Source organism: Mugil cephalus, chromosome 20, assembly GCF_022458985.1.
Source record: "Mugil cephalus isolate CIBA_MC_2020 chromosome 20, CIBA_Mcephalus_1.1, whole genome shotgun sequence".
NCBI classification, from domain to species: domain Eukaryota; kingdom Metazoa; phylum Chordata; class Actinopteri; order Mugiliformes; family Mugilidae; genus Mugil; species Mugil cephalus.
Window position 1 is genome coordinate 13751553 of NC_061789.1, and position 21741 is coordinate 13773293.

Consider the following 21741-nt stretch of genomic DNA (forward strand, 5'->3'; position numbering starts at 1 on the left):
ATGCAGACGCACTGAACCCTTTGTTCAGCTGCTGGTAACTGTCACGCAGGGAAATAACAACGAGCGTTATTTTGCCGGAGCGGTGTTAATTGACTTGCCGGGAGCCCTGCTCGCTGACGGTTGGTAGACCGTGAATGTGAGCGAGAAATAGACTGGGGTGACTGTACCTGTGGATGTAACTGGGGGGGGGGGGGTTTGAGAGATGACACACTTGCGCTGCTTTAACTCCAATCAGACGCGAGAGGTGAAAATACCGTCCTCCTCTAGTGTATTTCTCGTGTACAGTTTGCTCCGATTCCCGCTTGTCCTCACATCCACGGGGCTGAGTGTCGACTGAGTCACTGCTGCTGTCAAAAGGCTTTAATTGGGTGCACGCTTGACACACACACACACACGCACGCACACCCTAAACCACAGCCTTCTTAAGAAGTGAGATTTGGCCAAAATGTCCTCACGTTGCCGAAACGTCCCCACTCTGACTGCTGTAGCACCGGTCCTCAGAAAGACAGCTATACAAGAACACACACGCAAACTCAGGTCTCTATCTTTGTGAGGACCTTCCGATTATGTAACGTGTTCCCCTTATCCTAATCATCTCAACTAACTGCCTTAACCCTAACCCCAACCTCGCTGTTACCTTTAACCGAAAACTGAAAAAGTCGACCAGCGAAATGGGCCCCACAATGTTCGTAAAACATTGGGAACAACGGTTCTCCAATGGCCTGTCCATCTTTTTTTCCTCATTATCATCATCACAGCTTCACATCCTTGTTTGTATCATGTATACATGATGCATTTACATGCACTTCATCCGGATGCATGAGTTTATTTGCTGCTACCCCTGCCCATATGAGCTGTGCTCTGCTCAAGGTTTCTTCCTCTTAAAATCGAGGATGCTTTGCCGTCATAGCCTCAGTGCTTTTTATGTGACTGGCATCCTGTGGGTTCTATAAAATGTCTTCAGACCATTTGGATTGTTTAGAGGGTATAAACGAGACATCACATCGAGCGAAGTCTCCGTGGTTACGGCCACTGAGCGGCAAATGGTGACAGATGAGCGTGGAGATTAGCGAATAGCGTCTAAATTGTTAAATTAATTAAAAAAAAAAAAGAACTGTTTGAGAGAGAGATTTGAGAAGCAGTCGGAGATGTATTTTTACAGATATCTGCCAAAGAAGAGAAAAGGAAATGGATCGCTGCATTACTAAGAAACAACTGGAATCCAGGCATGTGGTTCACATTTAGTGTCAGGAAATATTAATTTATGTTGTAATTTTTTGATAAAGTCAACCTTTAGTTACTTCTTAACTTACATTATGGAGGGCTGTCAGATAAGTTTGTGGATGTTGTTGTTCTGGTGCAGTTACGACAGTACTTAACTACTTCAGTTCCAACAATAAATAACAATAAACAGAATATCTGCGATCCCTCCTCGTCATCCTTTTAACACTACAGTATTGTACGTTACTCTTAGCGGCTCTTAGCGTTAGCATCTTTTATTTAGCTGCATTATCATAACAGAAATTACCTAAAACTAACTTAAACTAACTGAAACTGAGGCTAATCCACTTTTCCAAATCCACACTAGTTCGTATGGATCATTGTTGAGTCCAACTGTCCTTAATTTGATCTGATAATCCACATTTTTCCCGGTCTCACTTTCACCATGTTTTTTACCACCACTACTATGACAAAAGTCGCCTGGAAGTACCATGACTGAGTTTTTCAAAAAACAAAGTCCTGAAGTACTGGTTTGCTACATTTATCTGAAAAATACACGTTTCTTTGAAATAACAGTATGATTTAAAATTCAGGATAAATATACTGTTTTTGTATTTATTGCTGAAAAAGCCTGCATGCTGTAAATATATAAACCTGCTAAACTGTAATTGAAATGATTGAGAAATGTGACTGAAATTGTGAAGAAATTGGATGTCAGCTGTAATTTCCCTTTTAAAGAGAGAAATGAAACTTGAAAGCTATACTTGAAAGACATAAAGCTTAAGAATGTCAAATTTAAACATGTATTTATTGGCAGAGGTATTGTACTTTTTGCAGTTATACCTAAATGTCTTTATTGTGCAGTCCTTATTGTTCACTAGAGTCTTAAATGTGGCATGAAAAGTCTCGGGTGCAATTGTGTGCGATCCAGACAAAAAGACACGTTCACAGGCAGCGCTCTATTTCAATCTTTAGACACACGGTTCTTTATTCTTTAATCAAAAATATTAGCCAGTACTTTTCTGCATACTTTCTCACAGCACAGTAATACATACTCTTAATACGGTGTACATTCATTAGCAGAAAAATAAAACAAAGGAAATGAAAGCTTCTAAGTATTCATCCCACATACAATGAAAAATAAAACAACAACGCAGTTTAGAAACACTGCCGTGGAGGGAGCTAAAAGGCTGCTCATAAAAAAAAAAAGACGTCGTGTAGAAAAGCACAACTGGAAAAATACCAAGGAAAATGCCAGAAGCGTCACTAATACATTCATGGGTATATCATTATAATACTGTGCTGTATGTAATTATATTCATCGTGACTGAGTATAAATACATGTTTTGATTTTACACATTACAGGTCCTATGGCACAAACGCTTCGTAAAGCTTCTCTCTGTCTAATACAAACTTTATTTACACACACGCTTGTGCACACTCACACACCGTGGAGCTGAGCAGGTAGAGAGAAACCGAGAGGACAACGTACTATTTTCCCCCCCTGATTGATTTATGCTTTGCTATCTTTTTATTATCAGGCTGAAGAAAATATAAATCCTGGGTGTTTATTCCCCCTCCCTCATAATTGGGAAGAGTTCTTGGCATCGCACCCCTCCAACTCCCCCTCCCCTGCACGCACAGTCAGTCTCCCTCCCTCCCGAGTGCCTCACGTGGGATTAGAAGGGACACCTGCATGTGACACGCTCCTTCCACTTGCAACTCATCCCTCCACTTTGGTTTCCCAGCATGTCTGCCTCCGCCCCCCCCCCCCCCCCGGGGGGCCGTGGCCGAGGGGGCGCTGGTTCTCGCACAAATGTCACATTAACATGGGCGAAACGCTGGATGAGGTTAAGACGGGGGATGAATGTCATGGCAACGCTGATCTGGCTCGAGATCGGCGGGCTGAAGCAGAAACTATTTTCCTTTTGTTGTTTCGTGTTTAATTCATTTATACATTCTTCACGATTGGGTTTTGGTCATTAGGCAGAAATTGCTTAGAATTAAAGCACACACTTTTAACGCCTTCGCATTCAATCAAGCGCCGCGTCCTGCGGCGTACGACTTTGGCCTGAGTGATTACTGGTCATTGACCCCCCGTCCATTCATATCCATCAACTGACGCTTCAGATCCTTCAACTTGAGGTCCCCAACTGCATCAGTCAATTCCTGGTGACAAAGCGATGTGCTCCGAATGCACACGTCGCGCATTTATGACTCCCCGGGAGTCGGTTAAAAAGGTAAAAGGAGACACTTGAGAAATTAACGCTATGCGAGTGCTTTTGTCGTAATGTGGGATGAGTGGGAGGAGCACGGAGAGAGAGAGGGAAGGAGGCGAGGCACAGATGGCGATCTTCGTTTCCTCGTTCGCTTTGCCATCGTGAAGAAAATCAGTTTAACAAGGAAACAGTCGTGGTATGTGTATGTAAGAGAGAAGGGGAAGAAGTCTGGAGCTGGGGAATTAGGTTTGTCCTGGTTAAAGTCATCTCCGATGGCAAAGCATTCGAGGGGGAAGCTGCCGTTTCGAGCCAACAGTCGGCACCTGTGCAAATACAGCACGTGGAATAACGTGTTTTTTTTTTTGCCGGTAATTCAGGTTGACGTCTCAACTGTTTATGTTGCTGAGCACGAGCCGGGTGCCTCAGCAGAAAAAGGAGAGCGTAATGACACGCACATGTTATTATTTCTATTGAGAGAAAACGCATCAGCTGCACTGTACATATGCAGAAACAGTAATTTCCCTTGTGACAGTTCAGAGTCCGCACACCTCAATTCATCTTACGGTGATTGCTGAATAACTAACGCGGTGGACACAAATAATGTCAATTCGCGACATGGCACCTTATTTGTCAAGCCCTGGTTTAAATGCCCTGAACTCATTGTGCAGCAACGCAGCCGGCCTGTCAATGATGGAGAGGCCGCGGAGAGGCTTTCTGCTCAGCGATCGGCGCCATTTCTTCATATTGAATAGTCATTTTTTTGGTTGTTTTGAAATGAAATCAGTAGGCCTACACATGTTGGTTTCTGAAGACATCTGCTGTTTATCGCACAATCTCCACGGAGGCTTTCCTTGAGGGTTACCGCTCAGTGGGGATCTACCCTGATTGCGGCATATGTTCGAGTGCTTTTTTTTTTTTTTTTTTCTGTCGCATTTGCACCGCCAGTGGGAGCACTGAAATCACAACCGTTGCTCCCTGCGTCGTCCTCGGCTAATTTTTCCGCAGTTTGCTGCCGCAGTTATTTAGATGCATCTCTTATATTTATTTTAAACGCACTCATGGCTCCTCCCGTACTGCAGTGGTTCCCGACCTTTTTTTCCTTGGAGATCTGTAAATTGCAAAATTTACATCTTAACATTTAATATTAGTTATTATTTTGACTATTTATAAGTCCTTTGTTTTTTAGTCAGGACACAGTCTCCTAGCTTCATAACTTAACTCTCCATCTTTCCAACAACAGTGACAAACACCGGCTTAGATGATGCCTTCGCGAAAATATGGAAATTCTATATTCCATCTCGGAAATTTCAGGTTTCCAATATAATAGCATTGACGTAACGTCAAGGTTCAACTTGTAGGAGAAAAAATATGTTTGTTATATAGTTTGCTTAACATTAAAATATGTGCAGCAGCTATTTTTTATTTTGGAAGTAGTCATTTTTTCCCAAGATTTCCAAGATCCACCCCGACCCTGCTTCTGATTGGCTAGTGATGTTAGTTTGAAGAGGGAAAGCTGCGTTAATCCTATTCCATTGGTAGACGAACTCTGCTTAAAATACTTTAAGCTCTGCATATCATACATGTAAGGAGCCACACACAGTACTGGTTAAAAAACGATGACTGGTGAAACACTTGAAAACTGAAGGCGAGCTCAGATCAGACAAGTTCTGGCCCACCCAGGTTGGGAACCACAGCTGTACTGGGAACGCATCATCTCCAACGAAGAGGATAAAAACACAGAGTTAGAATAATCATGACTGCGCTAACCGATCGCTGTTGGAAGGGAGCACAGAATTTAGCGCCGGCCGACCTTGTGTTAATAACGTTTCTGCTGCTGTGGGATATTGCCGGTATTCTTCAATTTCAAAAGAGAGAATCTGAAACGCAGCCAGCTCCAGGCGCCTAACAGGACATCAGTGACTCTGTTAATGTTTCAATAAAACCCTGGATTACATTCAGTGACACCTGAACATTTTTTAAAATTTTTTTTTTTAGATGAGCCCGAGTCATTAACGGCCGCGTTCTAATGGACGTTTTCCATACGGGAAAGATGCTTTATGATGTTAGGAAAGCTACTGTGTGTACTCTGCTGACTGTAGCCTCACAAACTGAGGTTTTTTGTGCTCTCTGCAGTTTTAATTTTTTGGTCCAATGTACAGAAATGTAAAGAAAAGCCTTTGAGGTGCTTTGCTCTGAGTAAACAATAACTTAGACTAGTTGTAACTCATCCATGAGCTGTACATCTTATCAGCGTGAACAGATTGTTCTGCCCGGGTCTACACATTCGGAGCAAGGCGTGAATGATTACAGGACGGAGCCAAATGCCTCAAACACGATGTGACGTTAACCCCTCTGCTGTTCCCACGCACCGCTGACTGGATCCTGTGTGCGTGACCCAGCTTTTTCTTTAATAGCTGGTAAAAAAAAAAGAAATTACACACAGACAGTCACACCCTGAAGTGTCTCAGACATCTGAGAGTCGAACAAGAGTTTGGAGGGCACAGCTTTATCAGCTATGACAGACACACCTCCCATTCATCAGGTTTAAAGGCCTGGTGTGTCTGATCCCTGCAGGCAGGTATTAGCGGAAATCTGCCCTTTGGCACAGCTCCGTCCTTTATAGATAGATGAACCTCGCTAATGTCCCGAGGTGTCTGCAGAATGGATGTGCACTGATCTCAATGTGCTCCTTCTGCGGGCGATACAGCGCGAGGAGTCTATGTGTGCGTTCTCGTCTACGGTTTGTTACCGGACGGCACTGAGACGGAGTTGACGTACGTGACCGTGTTGCGGTGTAAAATGTTACTGAAGGGCCATTGGCTGAAATGCGTCGCCGTGGCCCTGAGACCAAATCCACTGTCACGCGGGCCCTCGTGGGACGGGACATAGCGGCTGGGGAAAACAATCCGCAGGGAAGGACGAGCGGATTCCTCCGTCCTCTCTGCCTCTCTCTCTCCTTCTCAGTCTCCTACAAAGCTAAAGGGTCCAAGGGATGTTCAGTTACATTCATTATATTCATCTGGATAATGGCTAACAGTACATCATCAAAGATCATTAATAGTTAATAGAGGACTATCTACTGAGCGCAGAAATTTCCTCAGCCCGATATTGAAACTGTGATAACTAATGACGCCGCGGAGCCGCGGCAACTCCGAGTCATATTTTTTTTTTATCGTGTGTGTTTTTGCAAAGCTACAGTAACAGTCAAGTCTACCATTAATAAATATTTAACCAGCAACAAGCAGTGTTGTGCCTACTTGTCCTATGACGACCTGTGATTTTGTGATGCGAGATGAGTCTTTCGTAGCGAGCGCAGACTTGGTAGGTGACCTGCGCCGCTAAGACGGACACACGCAAGCTTTTTTTTTTTAAAAAGCTCCGTTTAACATGCCTTTGAGACTCCTCTGCGTATTAAACTGGATATGACGGAGCGGGTTTTACATCACGGGAGAGACGGTCGGGACGGCGGGGACATTCTCATCGGCTCTGCCTGAGTGAATCACCCCTTCAGGTGAGATGTTTTAGTGCCCAGACTCTGAGCCTTCTGGAAAATCCTCCCAACAGATGCTGCCGTCCGAAAGCTCGTTGGCAGCGAGCGCTCGAGACCGAACCGATATAAATTTGCTAAATTCGCTCCACCAAGGATTCATCTTGTTGTTTTGTCAGTTCATACGTTTGCAAATGGTTGCTTGTATTCGGGGGGGTGGATGGTGGTGATATCTCTTTATCAGTCAGTCACTCGCAGCAGATGCGGATATTTTTTTTTTTTTTTTGCACGGAGGAAACAATCAATACCTATTAGATGCTGGTGGCTGCTTTGTGAACACTGTGGTGAACATGATCTGCTGTTTGCTTTTCCGCCTTGCTAGCCGACCACTTTTGTTATCGCTCGAAGCTAGCTAGACCTCTGTGTTCTCCGGGCGTGTTGACATTTCCAAGCCTCGAGGAGTCCCGCACGGGGGCAAAGCTGGTCGCCGCGGAGACAAAAAGGCTGAATACGCTCCCCGACGATTGAGGGCGGGGGGACAGCTGCCGGTGGCCGAGGAGGACTCAAGAGGAGATACAAATGGGCTTCCCGTTTTTGTCGTACTGATACACCAACATCTTGATGCAGTGGGAGTTGGCCGGCGAGATCCAGGGGCTGCTCGTGATGGAGAAGTTGTGGCTGGCGTAGAACGGCGGCGGCTGCTTCCGGCAGTGGACCAGGGCCCTCAGCACGTTGGCCGCCATGCCCCGGAAGCGCTTGCTGATGAAGCAGTAGAGGAAGAAGTTGACCCCGGTGTTGAGCAGCGCCAGCATGTTCGCCAGGTCGGTGAGCACGTGGAGCAGCCGGCCGGCGCTCTGCGAGGCCGGCGGCGGCGAGTAGAAGTGGTAGAGGATCATGAGGGTGCGCGGCGCCCACAGGACGGCGAAGACGGAGGTGATGGCGAGGAGGATGGCCGTGGTCTTGCCGGTGGAGTAGCCGCGCAGGCGGAAGCAGCTGCGGCGCCGGCGCAGCTTGCGCACGATGACGGCGTTGAGGGAGAAGAAGACGGTGCAGGGGAGGAGGTAGACGGTGGCGCAGTGGGCCCACACCAGGATGTGCTGGGCCGCCGTTCGCCGGTCGTTCTCCCCTCCCCCGCCGCCCATCCCGGGGAGACTGTGCCACAGCTCGGGCCACCAGTAATACGGGGCCGCCGAGAGCAAGCACCCGACGTACACGGCGAGTATCACCCTGCGCGTGCGGGCCGGGTAGGAGACGGTGTGGTAGCGGAGAGGGTGGCAGACGGCGATGTAGCGGTCGACGGTGAGCGGCACGGTGATCCAGATGGAGGTGTGGATGGAGGAGAACTCCAGGACCTGCACGGCGCTGTTCAGCGACGGCGGCAGCGGCGTGGCCAAAATGAAATCCTCCAGTATGAAGTCGACGAAAACGATGAGGAGCAGGACCAGGATGTCGGCGGCTGCCAGAGCCAGGAGATAGTTGTAGGAGGACTTCTGACGACGCAGCACCAGCTGGGACAGGATAACCACAGTCAGGATGTTAGCTAGGAGGAGGAGGAGGAGGAGGAGGAAGACGGATGCGGGAGGATGATTGAAAGTAGATGGAAAGAGGAAACGGGGAAATGATGGGAAAGAAAAATGTATGATGAGATTGGAAAAGGAATGGGTTAGGGCAGGGAAAGACACAGAGAAATTGAGTGTTAGTGAGCAGGTAATTGAAAAAGGTAAGACTCATCCAGGGAGCGACAAACAAGGGGACGACGGAGACGCAGCCGAGGACGAGACGCTCACCGCAGGTGCTAACAAACGCTCAAAACAGTGGAGAAAAATAAGCGGGAAAAGAGGATTCAAATTAGAAATCTCGGTATAACCCCCACTTTGTGAGCAGATCTGAGAATGAGCTGGATGAACTCGCTGCCCCTGACATTTTCTTTTCCTTTTCCAGTTTCAGCCCAATATGCGAAAAAAAATATATAAAATTTTTATCACGGTTCCCAGGCAGTGTTTGCCGTGTTCAAACGCGTCTCCTATTATGTAGTCATTCCCCCCGTTTATTGCTCCCTTCCCCTTCCCTCCTTCATTCACACCTGCTGTGTGTTTCCAGCAGCACCTGCCTCTGCCCTTGGCCACATTGTTATCTCTAGTAAAGTGCGAAGCCACAACAAAAACAGGGCAACGTGCAGCATCGCAGCCTTGGCAATCTGCTGAACACACTGCTGCCCGCCGCCGGGCAATTTAGCTCCCAAAACAAAGAACAAGGACGCCCCATCTCTCCTCTTTTTCAATCTTTACTCCAACAATGCGCCATCATATCTTATGCGGTTATTAAGTTTCTCCCGCTGGTTATTTATTAAATCTACACAGGACGGGTAAAAAGTCCAGGAAGGGGTCAGTATTCCATCATCTTTTATTAAATGAAATGTGGACATTAAGACACGTGTGATTTATTCCACTACTGCTTTTTTACCAAAGTGCAGACTCTGGGCACTTGCAAGGGAGTGTAACTCAGATTCTCCATCTAACGTAGAACTGTACATCTCCATTTTTATTTTTTTTTTTGCTCCATCACCAAACACTCATCGGTATTCCCAAATCCCTCTCATCCTGTCAGTGAAGCTTTGGTATAGTTAAACCCGGAGGCAGTAAACAAGGCCTGACGTTCACTGTTGGTACCAGTGGAATGTGAAAGCTGCAGACAAGGAGGGGATGAACTAGGATTCCCACCCATGGATCAGTGCACTGACAACATGATCCCCCAAATATGGGGAGAAAGAGAAAACCTTTAGGTTTTAACATAATTTGTATAATTTATAGCCATTATTTCTAATTATTCCAGCTTTTCTTGGAGGAAGGTAAATCAAAATTGATTGAATTTATCCGCTAACTGGCCACCTAGGAAAACAAAATATCTTCATTTGAGCTTTTTTCTTAATAACATTTAATAATGTTTCATATGCATATTCATTACATGTGCTCGGGTTTATTCTACACTCGCTTTCCAGTTGATTAGATACAACAGTAGTAGGTTTGTAGTACTATTTGTAGTACCTTTGAATTGCACTGGCAGGTGTTTCTCTTATTTCGGGCTAGGCTAAATAGCGAACAACAACATCCTAGTGTTTCATTAAACCCAGTTTTACAGCATCACGAGCTGCATCCTCTAAAAATTGCGCTGCGGTTGAATTACAACCTTTTCCTTACGCTGCCTCAACATTAACTGAGCGTTATAACAGTCATGAGGGGGAATTAATGCGGGACTGTGATATTGGAACGCATCCGTTCCCACTAGCGAACCTAATGAGCGCGTTTCCTATCTCATAAAACACATTTCAAGACGATTCGGGAAGAGATTCTTTCAGGTTATGTTGTTTACATCTAGATTTCCTCTGTTCCTTTTTGCACAGTGAAATAGTTTCCTATTCAGTGCATATGTGATAAAGTGTAAAATTTAAAGACCTTATTTGAAGGATTTGATACAATTCCAGTTTTTTCAAGTCATACGGTGCTAGTTAAATTACAGTCAAACACCACACTGCATCTGAGCTAACCAACCCCTTCAAGAGAAAACTGCTGGTGCAGCATGAAGTCATGTCCAATCTGTTTCCTCGCACAAAGATACTTCTGACATTGCATTGCAGCTTCACAGACGTCAATGCACTTAGTAGCCGTCACTGTCCATATAGTGTGTGTGGGTGCCTTCCCTGACCCCCCCCCCCCCCCCCCCTTCCTCCTGCAGTAATAGATCCGGGATTGGATTAAATATGGCAGCTTGGAGTCTGGTACATCACACTTCACAGCCTCAGCCGCTATCAACTGATTACAAATTACGAAGCGGGCTCCAGATAATGACCGAAGATGCGCTCGCACGGCTGGAGGATGCGCAGCGGAGGACGCGCACACGCGCCCAACACACCAATGCGCGACTCGGGGCGCGCGCAGACAAACACACAGATCATCCGGGACGGCCTATTCATTAACATCAAATCTATCAATAACCGTAAATGAGATGTCAGAGCGGCCTGCGAGACTCAACAAGGCGGCATACGTGTACACGTGGGGGGGCTTTAGTGCACTACATCCCCCTCCAACATAATCACCCCTGTCTGTACGACACGCTTACCACTGCACGGTTAATCGGTTAATATGGCGGAATCTCGCTTCGCCGTTTTGGCCTTTTTTGGTCTTTTTTTGGCCTGTTTTGATTTTCATTTTCGCAAAATCATCCACAGTGTAAATTCTCCTCAGACTCAAGGATATGAAATCCCTCCCTCCCTTCTACTGTACTGACTACAGGTTGTTCACATTATGTTAAGTTATTTTGCTTACTTGACTGCGGGAGAAAGTGGAATGTCTGACCAAATGGCAAACTGCATTGTAGGAAATGTAGGAGCCTGGATTTTGTCTCTAGTCATGTTGCATATTTTCTTTTAGCCTTTTCTGGTTTTAAAACTGGTTTTTGAACTGTTTTAGGACTTTGACATGTTGTAGGAGTTGAATGACAAAACAAAATTTCCATTTTCTTACATTTTAAGAGTTTGCTGCTTCTCTTGGTTACACGGGATAGAAAATATTTGGGTTTGGATCACTGGTCCAATAATCCAGTAAATGACTAAGGCCAAGATGTACGATTGTTTATATGGGTCATATTTTGTGAAATAAAGTCAACTCAATCCAAACTGCCGACATCTCGGCGCAGTCTTCTTTCGTCCCCCACAGTGTCACCAATTTATCCGAGATGAATTGTCTGTTTGTATCGAGCAAAAACTGCAGCTAAGCTCCGAGCCCCTTATAAATTGCCTGATGGAGACCCTTTACAAATCCACCAAGATGGACGTCAACTTTAATCCACTTTCCCGGCTCTCCCCTATTGTGTCTCTCCCCATCAACCCTCTCGCCGTTCCTCTGCGCACGCTGCCGAACAGAGACGGAAACAGTGAGGAGTTGACTGTCACCGGCTGGGTATTATTCGGCTGCGGGCTCCCCGCCGGGGCCGGGGCCGGGGCCCCTCCACAGACAAACAAAAGAGATCCGTCGCAGGCTTGACATTTCCATTTAGCTCTGGCCACCCCGCGCCGGGCTGCCCATTCATTTCAATCGACTCCATGCTCTTTGGGTCTGTCTCTGGAGTGGGATGGATCTGCTCGGCATTCAGCCCGCGTGAGGCGGCGCACGCGGGGGGACGGGGAAAGCCAAGGTGGGGACAGACAGAGGCACGCAACATAGACGGCATACAAACATATGAAGAAGCATGCAAGTTTTTAAAAAAAAAAAAAAATAATAATAACACAAGGTGCTGTGTGTTTTTCCATCCGTCTACATTTGCTTTGATTTGTTTGTGAGCGCGTTTGCACGCGTGACCCCTTCGTCTGCCCGCATGGGAGAGAGTGCTTTGTGTCTCTGCTCCCCCCGCTGCTCCTCTAATATAAGGAGGGACAGGGCCATTGACGTTGTTTAGCGGGAAAAGAGAAGGCACAGTGTGCTCCCCGAGGTGTGTAACGAGGCTGACTCATCCCACCACTAAATGTTCAGACGGGCTGTCGGGGAAAAAAAAAAAAAAAAAAAAAAAAAAAAAACGACACTCGGCAGTCGAACCCTTCAAATGGCAGAGATAAAACATGACAGACTGCCAATTTCTTGCATGCTCGTCGTCAGGGCTTCTCACGGCGGCTGTATACAGTAAACAGGCGGAATATCGTAAAAAAAAAAAGAAGGTCCGGCCCCTCGGGAAGGCTCCCGGAGAAAGAGGTGAGTAAATTCCCTCTGAAGACATAATTTCAATATATAATGCACCATAACACAAAGTATTGACTTAAGTCTGTTTAGAGCCCCATAAAAAAAACGTGTTACGTTATGATAAAAATGATTGAACACTTAGAGTTAGCACTAACGCTCGTGCTTATTGGGTTTCACTTTGATATTTCTTCCTGTACTTTTTTCCTCCCACACGTTTCCCATCGTTTACCCCCTTGCTCACCTCCATCTCTTCTACAAACATGCTAAAACATCCAAATCATTGACTATACTTCTTTCTCGATGAGGTTTATGCACCTAGCAACTGCCTATAGATGGTTTTAACGGCGTCTCACCAATCCGGAAGGTAAGGTAAACTCTGGACAACATCCGACTCTGTTCGGCCAATTTCCTGTCAGGTAATTGAAATGTTGATAGCAGCGGCTCTTAACTAATTTTCTAGTGTAACGATAATAATATAATTCATATCACGCTACCACATGTGGCATTATTGACTTGTTTCTTCTGGTGACTTGTCATTCCAACAGATGGCACCCAATCTGGGTCATCTTTCACGAAGGTCAGACTTTTTACTCCTGTGAGTACAGTGAGAAACACAGCAGATTTTAGCTGTTCTTATTTTAAGAACGTTGTTTCTACTGTAGCAGGCTATTGAATGTTTTCAGAATCAGCCATAACTCAATAATGCCACATGTGGTATAGTGTATTTTATTGTTATTACTGCATAAATATGACCTTGCACTAGCCAAACTGATGCTATTTTCTCAGGGATATGGACATTGCCATCTTGCGACTTTGGGAAGAGCCGCGATATAGATCCTGACCACACTTCCTTGTTTAATTAATACCATGTTCTGCTCTACCTCCAGCTGATACAAGGAATTGTTGGATTATACACTGAATTTGTTTTTATTTATTTATTTATTTTACAACTCTCAAGGTCCCACAGGATCGCTTTACAGAGCGGTTGGCTCGGCAACTGGTAGTCATCACTATGTCACATCCTGTTGCCATAGCATCAAATAACTAAACTTTAAAAAAAAAAAAAAAAAGACACTTGAACTAATGACACGTTATATTAACTACCTAAAATTACAGAAATTTGTTTTTTCTTTACGTGTATTTTCCTGTCTTATTTTCACCCATCCACTACCATATAAGGTGTGGGGCTTGTGATCTATACTGCAGCCAGCCACCAGGGGAGCTCTGCTTGCTTCCGCTTCACTTCAGAGGAGCTCTTTTATGCAGTCTATGGAGGAAACAAGTGAGTTTTAATGAACTGTATGATCCAAATAGCAATTAGCATTAGCTAGCTAGCAGGCTCAACTTATTTATGTCATTTAGTATATTTTTATTCCACGTTTAATGTGCTGGAATTCTTTAGCAAGGCAACATTATGACAGTAGATCCTATATAAATGTTAGGTAACCACCCACATAGCTTAATGCAATATATTTCTATACATTAAATCTGTTGACGGCTTTAGAAGCCCATGGGCACTGGAGGATTGCAATTGAGGGTTTATTTATTTATTTTTGTTATTTGCAGGAAATTGAGGTTAGGCTTTGAAGGCTTATCTGGAGACTAATCAGACTGGAGGAGAGCAGAAAAGAGGGACGGTAAAATAGGGTGGAGGAAAGCGTGGTCTGAGGAAGGTCATAGAAAGTTAAAAAGAGAGCAGGTGATTGAGGGGGGGGATGGAGGGTGGGATTAGAGAGAAAGACCGAATGAGAGGTATAGAGGAGAGGCGGCGGGAGGAAAAGGAAGGGAGGCGAGGGACAGGATATCAAAGCCTGCTTCAAAGGTCACAGGCACTTTGTTCCTGATGACAACCATTTCCCCTTTGTCTTCTCCAAGTGTCAGACCAGACATAAAGCAGGGCGATTCCTTAATTCCCCCGAACAAAAACCAGGGGCACATCCTCACTACCAAGCCACGAGAAAAAACGCACGAATCGAGGATTAAAACATAAATAAAATCGAACTTTACGGACACCTCTTAAAACTTGAATTCGCCGCAAAATGAGGAGGAATTGGTGCGTGTTGCCGTGAAGCGAAACTCCTTTCATCCGTGTTCATTTGCATTGAGTGTGGGACGCAAATGCAATATTATCAGTGAAGCAGATTTTATTGAGTAAGATTGATCCTCGCTGGGTGCCAACGGGGAGAGCTGTAGCTCAAAAGAGGAAAATATTCAATAAAAATGCAGCAAGAGCAGGAAGGTGAGATAGAGATACGGTGCGTGTTGGAATAGAATATTTAAGTTTGATGGGAAGACGGGGAGAAAACGTGGCCTGGTGTGCTGCTAACGATATCGACGCGACTGCAGCGTTCTGCTGCCTGCTCGGCCTCGACGGCCATTCGTTTTGCAGACGGGCCACGGTGAGTCAGGGTTTGGAGACGACTGTCCTCACATCAAGGCTAAAACTGCCACCGGTGATAAGGTGCGGGCATTGTGCACTCGCGCGTCGAGCCCCTGCTTATCGTGTTTTAAAGGCTCCGTAAACAATGCTCACAGTTATCATGTGCCCTCGGATCCTCCTCGGTGAATTATCAGCTCTGAAACGGCAATAAAGACGAAATGATTACGGGGTTCGGAGGAGGCGCGGTGTGGTGCGGGCGGGTGGAAGATGAGAGGAGTGAATCGTTAAATGACGACCATGCCACAGCGCCGTATTTATGTTTTAGATTTAGATCGTTGTGTTTCCAGCGGCAGCGGCTGCGTTTTGCCGTCAGCTGGTCAAACAAAGTCAGCGTCCGTCTCTGATTTATCGCCTCAAACTACACCTCCCTCCTCTCTCGCCTCCTGTGTCCTCCCGTGCCCGCCCTCCCTCCCCCGCTGACGAGCTGACACGCTCGCCGTTCCCCCTCCCGTCCCTTCCTCCTCCTCGTTTCTTAAATTGTAGACCGGAGTTCAAACCGGAGCTCACAGTCTTCCATCTGACTTCCCCCCACCCTCGTTCATGCTGCAGCACAAACCTTCACATCCCTTCCATTTCACTCTAGTTCACAGCACACAATCTCAAACTCTACATTCAGTTTGATAGTATCTGTTAACAACCCCACCCCCCCATCCCCGCCCCAAACCAGATTGACAAATCGATTGCTCAAAATGAAAATCGATGGGGGCCCATCTCTTCATCAGGCTGCCACCTGGCCGACGCTGCAGCTGGAAGACGGGGTCGTTAGCGGCGAACGCTCCCGACCTTTTCCCCTTGGACGGGCGGGTGAGCGGGAGCGGGAGGAGAGACTTTCCGACTCGCACGTGCGCCAGTCGCAACCGCGCAAACTGTGCGCAGCTTGAAGGACCAGGGAAGTGCTGTGCAGTATGTGACTGCGCACACATTTCTGTGCAGGAAGGACCCACCGAGAGACGTGCGCATTTACTCTCACAGAGTCTGTACACGTCTATCTCCCGACCAAAGAAGAACTTGTCGCTTATACGTTCCTGTAACGTGAGCTAGGTTCATTCAGCAAAGTCAGTCAAACGAGTCAGTCAAACGTACCCACGTATAGGGATGGGCATCATTAAGATCATATTGATGCCGATGCCATTACCGATTCTGCTTATCGATCCAATTTTTTATCGACTCCCTTATCAGTTTCTCCTGTGAATGTTTGGTCTAGAAAAAGTAGGCGTTTGTGGTTTTCCTAACAATTCCTAAACAAACTGGTCACTGCATCCTCTGTAGCACTGCTCTGCTGAGACACACAATAGCTGCACCCGTTGACCGGAGACTGCCGAACACATGGCTCCCTCTGTATTTAATGCCGCGCGTCGTCGACGAATGCTTCAGCGTGCTGCATGAACTGCACTGTTACAGTCCCTTCTGGTGAAGTGAAGCCACGGCCATTTCAGCCTCTCCGCCATCACGTCTTCCTCGTCGTCACGCGGCGCGAATGGCACATCACGTGTCATCATGCTTCGGCGTAAAGATACGGCGCGAAACGAATCGGTGAAGGGAATCGATAAGCACGAAGGCTCGGTTGGAACCGGTTCTCGGTGCCCATCCCTACCCATGTATGGGTTTGTGGGAATCTGATGGGACGACTGTTGTTGTCTTTTTTCGTGAGATGACAACGTTTGTCCAATTTTGGTTACGCGCCATTTGGATTTCAAATGGACAGTCCAAAGTACGGCGTCAACTGATTAAGGCGCTTTCTGCTGCTGTCGATTGTAAGGCCCTTACAATTAGTTTGCTGTATCTACTACAACAGATGAGTTGGTAGACTCACGATGATGCACGTGACTGGGTGTAATCAGTTCCCAACGCAGTGGTTGGGACCTACATTGTAAGTGGGGAGTCAGTGTCAAAAATGCTCAAAAACAAACTCGCCGTATTATCATCGAGTTCCGAACTCGAACCGAAACTAACGTACGATTCAAAGAAAATATCAGATGCATCTCGATAGGCTCATCCCGTTAATAAAACGTTTAGCTAGTTCGTCCGTGATTAATTAAATCGGCACTTTCTCTTTGTTTGTTTTTATCAAACGTCCCTTTCATGGCCGCGTAATGACCGAGCAAAGTTTACAAATTGTTAATTATTGAATGCAATTAGAAACTGCGGAGCATTAATTGAATCCCCTCGGTGGCTTTGTGCGCCGCGCTGCTCTATCTCGGAAAGGCAGACGCTCCGTTGCCGCGTTCTGCAAATTATTCAAATGAGGCGAAATTCCAGGCATCGACGGCAAAAACTGACTGCTGTCTGGAGATTGATAAACCACCTGAGGTGGTTGTGTGTGTGTGTGTGTGTGTGGGTGGGGGGGGGGGTTGTTAAAATGTGTCTGTGCAGACGAAACGTCTCCGAACACCTTCCATTGTTTGACATCTGTCTCGGGCTCAGACGTTCGCGGCGTCATCGCTTGATCGTCCGCTTATGTCCTAGGTCGGCGTTCATCAGCAGCTGGCTTCCCTCTGTACAGTCTGGCTCTTGGCAGCGAACGCTCGTCGGGACGCGTCGCTCCGTACTTGAGTCTCCCCCTCTGATATCCCATCGAGCCAAAAACTGAGGCAAAGGTCACGCTCCTTCCACGGCGACGCATGCCCGCTCAGCGCGGCGTGGGGAGGGAGAGACGGCGATTAATTAAAAACGCGGCGATTCGTTTCAGCTCCGTCGTCGTCTGCAGCACCCCCACTCAGCGCTCAGAGGTGCCACTTCGCTCGGCTCGGCTCTTATTAATCTCCCCCTCTCTATTAGCGCTCCGTCTTCTTTCTTTCCAGTTGCTCCCTAATCATCTGCTTCTTCTGTGCATCGTTTCCCCCCCGGTCACCTTGTAATCTTTTCCCTACACTTCACTTCCGTAATCCCTTTTCTCATCGCTTTCCTCTTCCCCCCCGACGCCCCCTTCGAAGCTGTGCTCTTGATGTGACCCGTCTCCGCCTGCCGCATGCAGGTCAAAGTGAGTGAGAAGCCTGAAGCCCTGTTGCTGTAAAGTAATGAATCACTGTTCGGTGATAAAAATTAGATCCTCCGTTTCATCGAAAGGGTTCAGTGCGTCTGGGTCTGCGGGTCACAGTGCTGCAACCCACAACACGCCGCCCTCATGAAACATTCATGATTCAGAGTGGAGCGAGGTGTCATAACAGCTGAATAAGTCGCACCCGGCGAAGTACGAGTCCACTCCTCTCGACTTACTCATCCGACCGTCCGAACATTGTCTTACAGTCTCAGGTTATTGTTGCCCTGCGATTAAACTGCCTCGATGGCTTTCCGCGAAGCGCGGCCCGGCAGCGGAATCGAATAAAAACGGAGCAAACTGCTCGCGTACGACTGCGTCCCGCCATCCGGGAGAAATGATTAGGCGAGATTTGATCAGGAAGAGAGACTTTTACTTTTACGAGGCAGAAAATCTCTGGAGCAGCTGCAGTCTTGGCACACAGAAGCTTTTTCGCTATGCAATGCAGATTTGTTTGTGAGAAGCAGAGCCGCTCAGGTTGTTGATGACATCTCACTTCCAATCTTTATAAAGGAAAAAGGGCCTCAGAGCTGAAGATTTGTTAAAGGATCAGGACAAAAAAAGGACATTTTAAAGCCCGCGCTTGTACACAAAGAGGGGTTTCGTTTCAAATCAAATCACTCCTAAACGGACAATTAAAACCTTTAAATTGGCAGTTAATTAAATTTGAGAGATGGCTTTAAGTAGACTCGATTTGTATCTGACGGTCTAGTGGGCTTTCAACATTTTGGGCTTCCCGGTCTCTGATAAGCATCAGGACTTTTCCTCTTTCAACTGACCTCCAGGTTTTCTGTTTGGGTCTGTCCCTCTCGTTGTCGCCCTGCTTCACACACACACACAGACACACACACACACTCACACACACACACACACACACACACTGGCCCCACACTCGCACACACCACTTTGCCTCCCTGTGTGAGTGTAGGTCAGCGTTCGTAGATCACGCAGCGGGACGTTAGGCAGTAAATGCGTCCGACACCGACTGTGAATGGACTAATCGTTCAACCGGTAAAGGCGTAAGAAGGAGGCGTCGTTAATACAGGTCGTCGAGTGGAGCCGTGTAACACACCTGCCTCTGGGGTCGGGCCACAAATTTGTCTTTGCACAATTTGTTGCGCAAAGATTGACAGTAACTCACAGACTATATAAAAAATAAATAAATAAAAAACAGATGAGAGCAAATGATATGAACACGGTGTGCGTGAATATGTCCAAGACAGGTAGGAATTCAACTCAATGCAAACAAAGGCGCAGGCAAATACATACAAAGCACACGTGCATGCACAAGTGACGGCCACAAGGTCAGTATGACAAATCAACAGTGTGTGTGCGTGCGTGTGCGCGCGTGGAGTGACACTCGGGAGCAGCTGTGCGTGGCACACGCTCACTCAGTCCCGCAGACAAGTGCACAACAAATCAAGATGCAAAGCACAACTCCCGCGAAACCACCGATGCAGGCTCTAATGGAAAATGTGAGCAAATTAGACACGCAGGTGGCGTCGTGGGGACGCACAAATTCCGAACTCGTGCAACATCCCCCCTTCTTACCCGGCAGGCCGAGGCAGAGCAGGACGCTGTAGTAGATGACGGGCAGCGGTCCGAGGGGGCACCCCCGGGCGACCTCGGCGGGATTCAGCCCCTCGCTCCAGGCGCTCCCGTTCGGGGGGAAAACGGGGAAGATGTGGCTGTGCTCCATGGCCTCTTCCGTATCCTCTTCCTCAGCTGAGCTCAGTGTCAAGAAGCCGGACCACGCGATCAAGCCGTCTGGCTGCCGGTTTGGGAGAGAGGGTGCTCTGTCCTTGGGTGCCAATCAGCATGAGTGTGAGTGCCCATGCGTTTGCTGCAAGACAGCAAAGGTTGAGTGTGGGATAAGCCGGTTTGGAGAAGGGGGGGTGGGAGAAGGAAGAATGGGAAGAGATGGCAGGAGAGGTGGGGAGGGGGAGGACAGACGGGGTGGGGAGATGCGAGAGATGAAATGTGTTAGTGGGTGACGGGAAGAGGAAGGCGGTGAGAGGAGGCTGAGAGTGAGGCGTGAAGAGGTGAGCGTGAAGGTAGAAGTGGGAAAGGGGAGGATGCAGCCTGAGCGTGTGAGCGAGGGGGAGTGAGGGAGAGCGAGTCGGGAGCACGGCGGCGGCGGGGGGGGAGGAGGAGGAGGAGGAGGAGGAAAGGGGAGGAGAGAGGGAAGGAAGGAAGGGAAGAGGGAGGGAGGGAGGGAAAGGGCACGGTGGAGAGCAGAGAAGGAGGGAGAGACGGAGGCTTAAGAGTGGAGGCGGCGAGGGGGAGATGGAAGGATGCGGAGAGAGAGAGAGATGGAGGCATTAGAGGACAGGGGGTGGAAAGAGATAATAAAGCTGATGTGGGGACAGAAGTGACAGATGAGGAAAGATAAATGGACGGTTAACTGAGTGGTGGGAATGGACGATCGCCTTTTTGTCACGGGGTTCATATTCTGTTTCTGTGCAAATGTTTGAATTACTTCAGAAGGCGTTCCATCAAATCTTTGAAAGGTGCCGTATCAATAATCCTGTTTGTGCATCACGATGCCACGTACGGCAGAACCACATGTGACCAGACACGTGTGTGTGTGTGTGTGTGGAAGATGGAGGGGGGGGGGGGGGGGGGTGTTGGGATTGGCTGCTCAGTCTTATTTGCCGTGCAGTGTAAACCGTTTGAATCTCCAGCATCTCAAACGCGTCAGTGAACTCCGGGGCTGAAAAACACGAGCGTTCCCTCCGATGATGTCTGCTTTACGCGCGCGTGTTTCTAGGCTGACGGCGGGGGCGGGGAGCGCCAGTTGTTTTCATTCCGTCTGTCAGTTTCCACAAATCACTCTCCAGTTGTTTGGTGCGCAAAAAAATGATATGTTAACAAATCTGATTTGTTAGCCGGGCGCGCGGTCCCAGTCCGTTCGCCTCCTCTGACCGAGCGCCAAAGAACGGAAGACTGCACGTCTAAGCTGAAAGGAAACTCTCAGAGCTGGACTCGCAGTCAATGCAGAAGGTGGTGAATAATCAAAGAGGGCTCACCTGCTTTTAGGCCGTGCCTTTTGTTTCTGCTTATGCCGTTAAAGTCAGCACTCTGGTTTGACTTTGTGCCCTTACCTTTACTTCACTTTTTACTGAGATGTGTAGCGGGGATGTAGGACCCGAAGCAGGAACAGGAAACAGAAGAACCTTAATGAAACTTAACAGAAATGCAGACACTCGTCCGGGTTTTCCTTGCAAAACACTGAGGAATACTGAGACAGGACAATATACATGGACACAAGACACGGGTGAAACTAATGGGGGAAGGAGCACGACAAAAGATGCAAAGATGGGAAGCACAGCTCACTAAAAGACAACTGTCTTTTCAAAATAAAACAGGAAAGAAACTGGAAAAGCAGATTTGCAATGGAGCGGCGTAAAATTACGCAATGCAACAGCGCCCCAAACTGCATCCACGCAACTCAATGAACACCCAACAAACATCTGTTTACGTCAGTTCTAGTCAGAGATGCTAAATAAACCGGAACGTAGAGAATAAGTTAGGGATCACTGATCAATTCCCGTCCTTCGCCACGTTGTTTCTCGGCACACGAGCCGCGATGGAAAGATGGAGCCAGA

At 47.4% G+C, this 21741-nt stretch overlaps 1 protein-coding gene across 1 annotated transcript; it reads right to left on the reverse strand.

The window, feature by feature from the left end:
- Positions 1 to 2854: 2854 nt before the first annotated feature.
- gpr139 (G protein-coupled receptor 139) lies at positions 2855 to 20222 on the reverse strand. The gene is made up of 2 exons (XM_047572122.1): positions 19685 to 20222; positions 2855 to 8467 (listed from the first exon to the last, which is right to left on the reverse strand). The coding sequence occupies exons 1-2, from the start codon at positions 19830 to 19832 to the stop codon at positions 7491 to 7493; spliced, it is 1125 nt and encodes a 374-aa protein (XP_047428078.1). The 5' UTR covers positions 19833 to 20222; the 3' UTR covers positions 2855 to 7490.
- Positions 20223 to 21741: the final 1519 nt, after the last annotated feature.

What these genes read in the sequence shown, in the direction of transcription:
- gpr139 (XM_047572122.1), bottom strand. Translation starts at nt 19,832, where the DNA reads ATGGAGCACAGCCACATCTTCCCCGTTTTCCCCCCGAACGGGAGCGCC. An exon ending in GCTCTGCCTCGGCCTGCCGG is followed by an intron (nt 8,468 to 19,684) that starts GTAAGAAGGGGG and finishes TCCTCCTCCTAG; the next exon opens with CTAACATCCTGACTGTGGTT.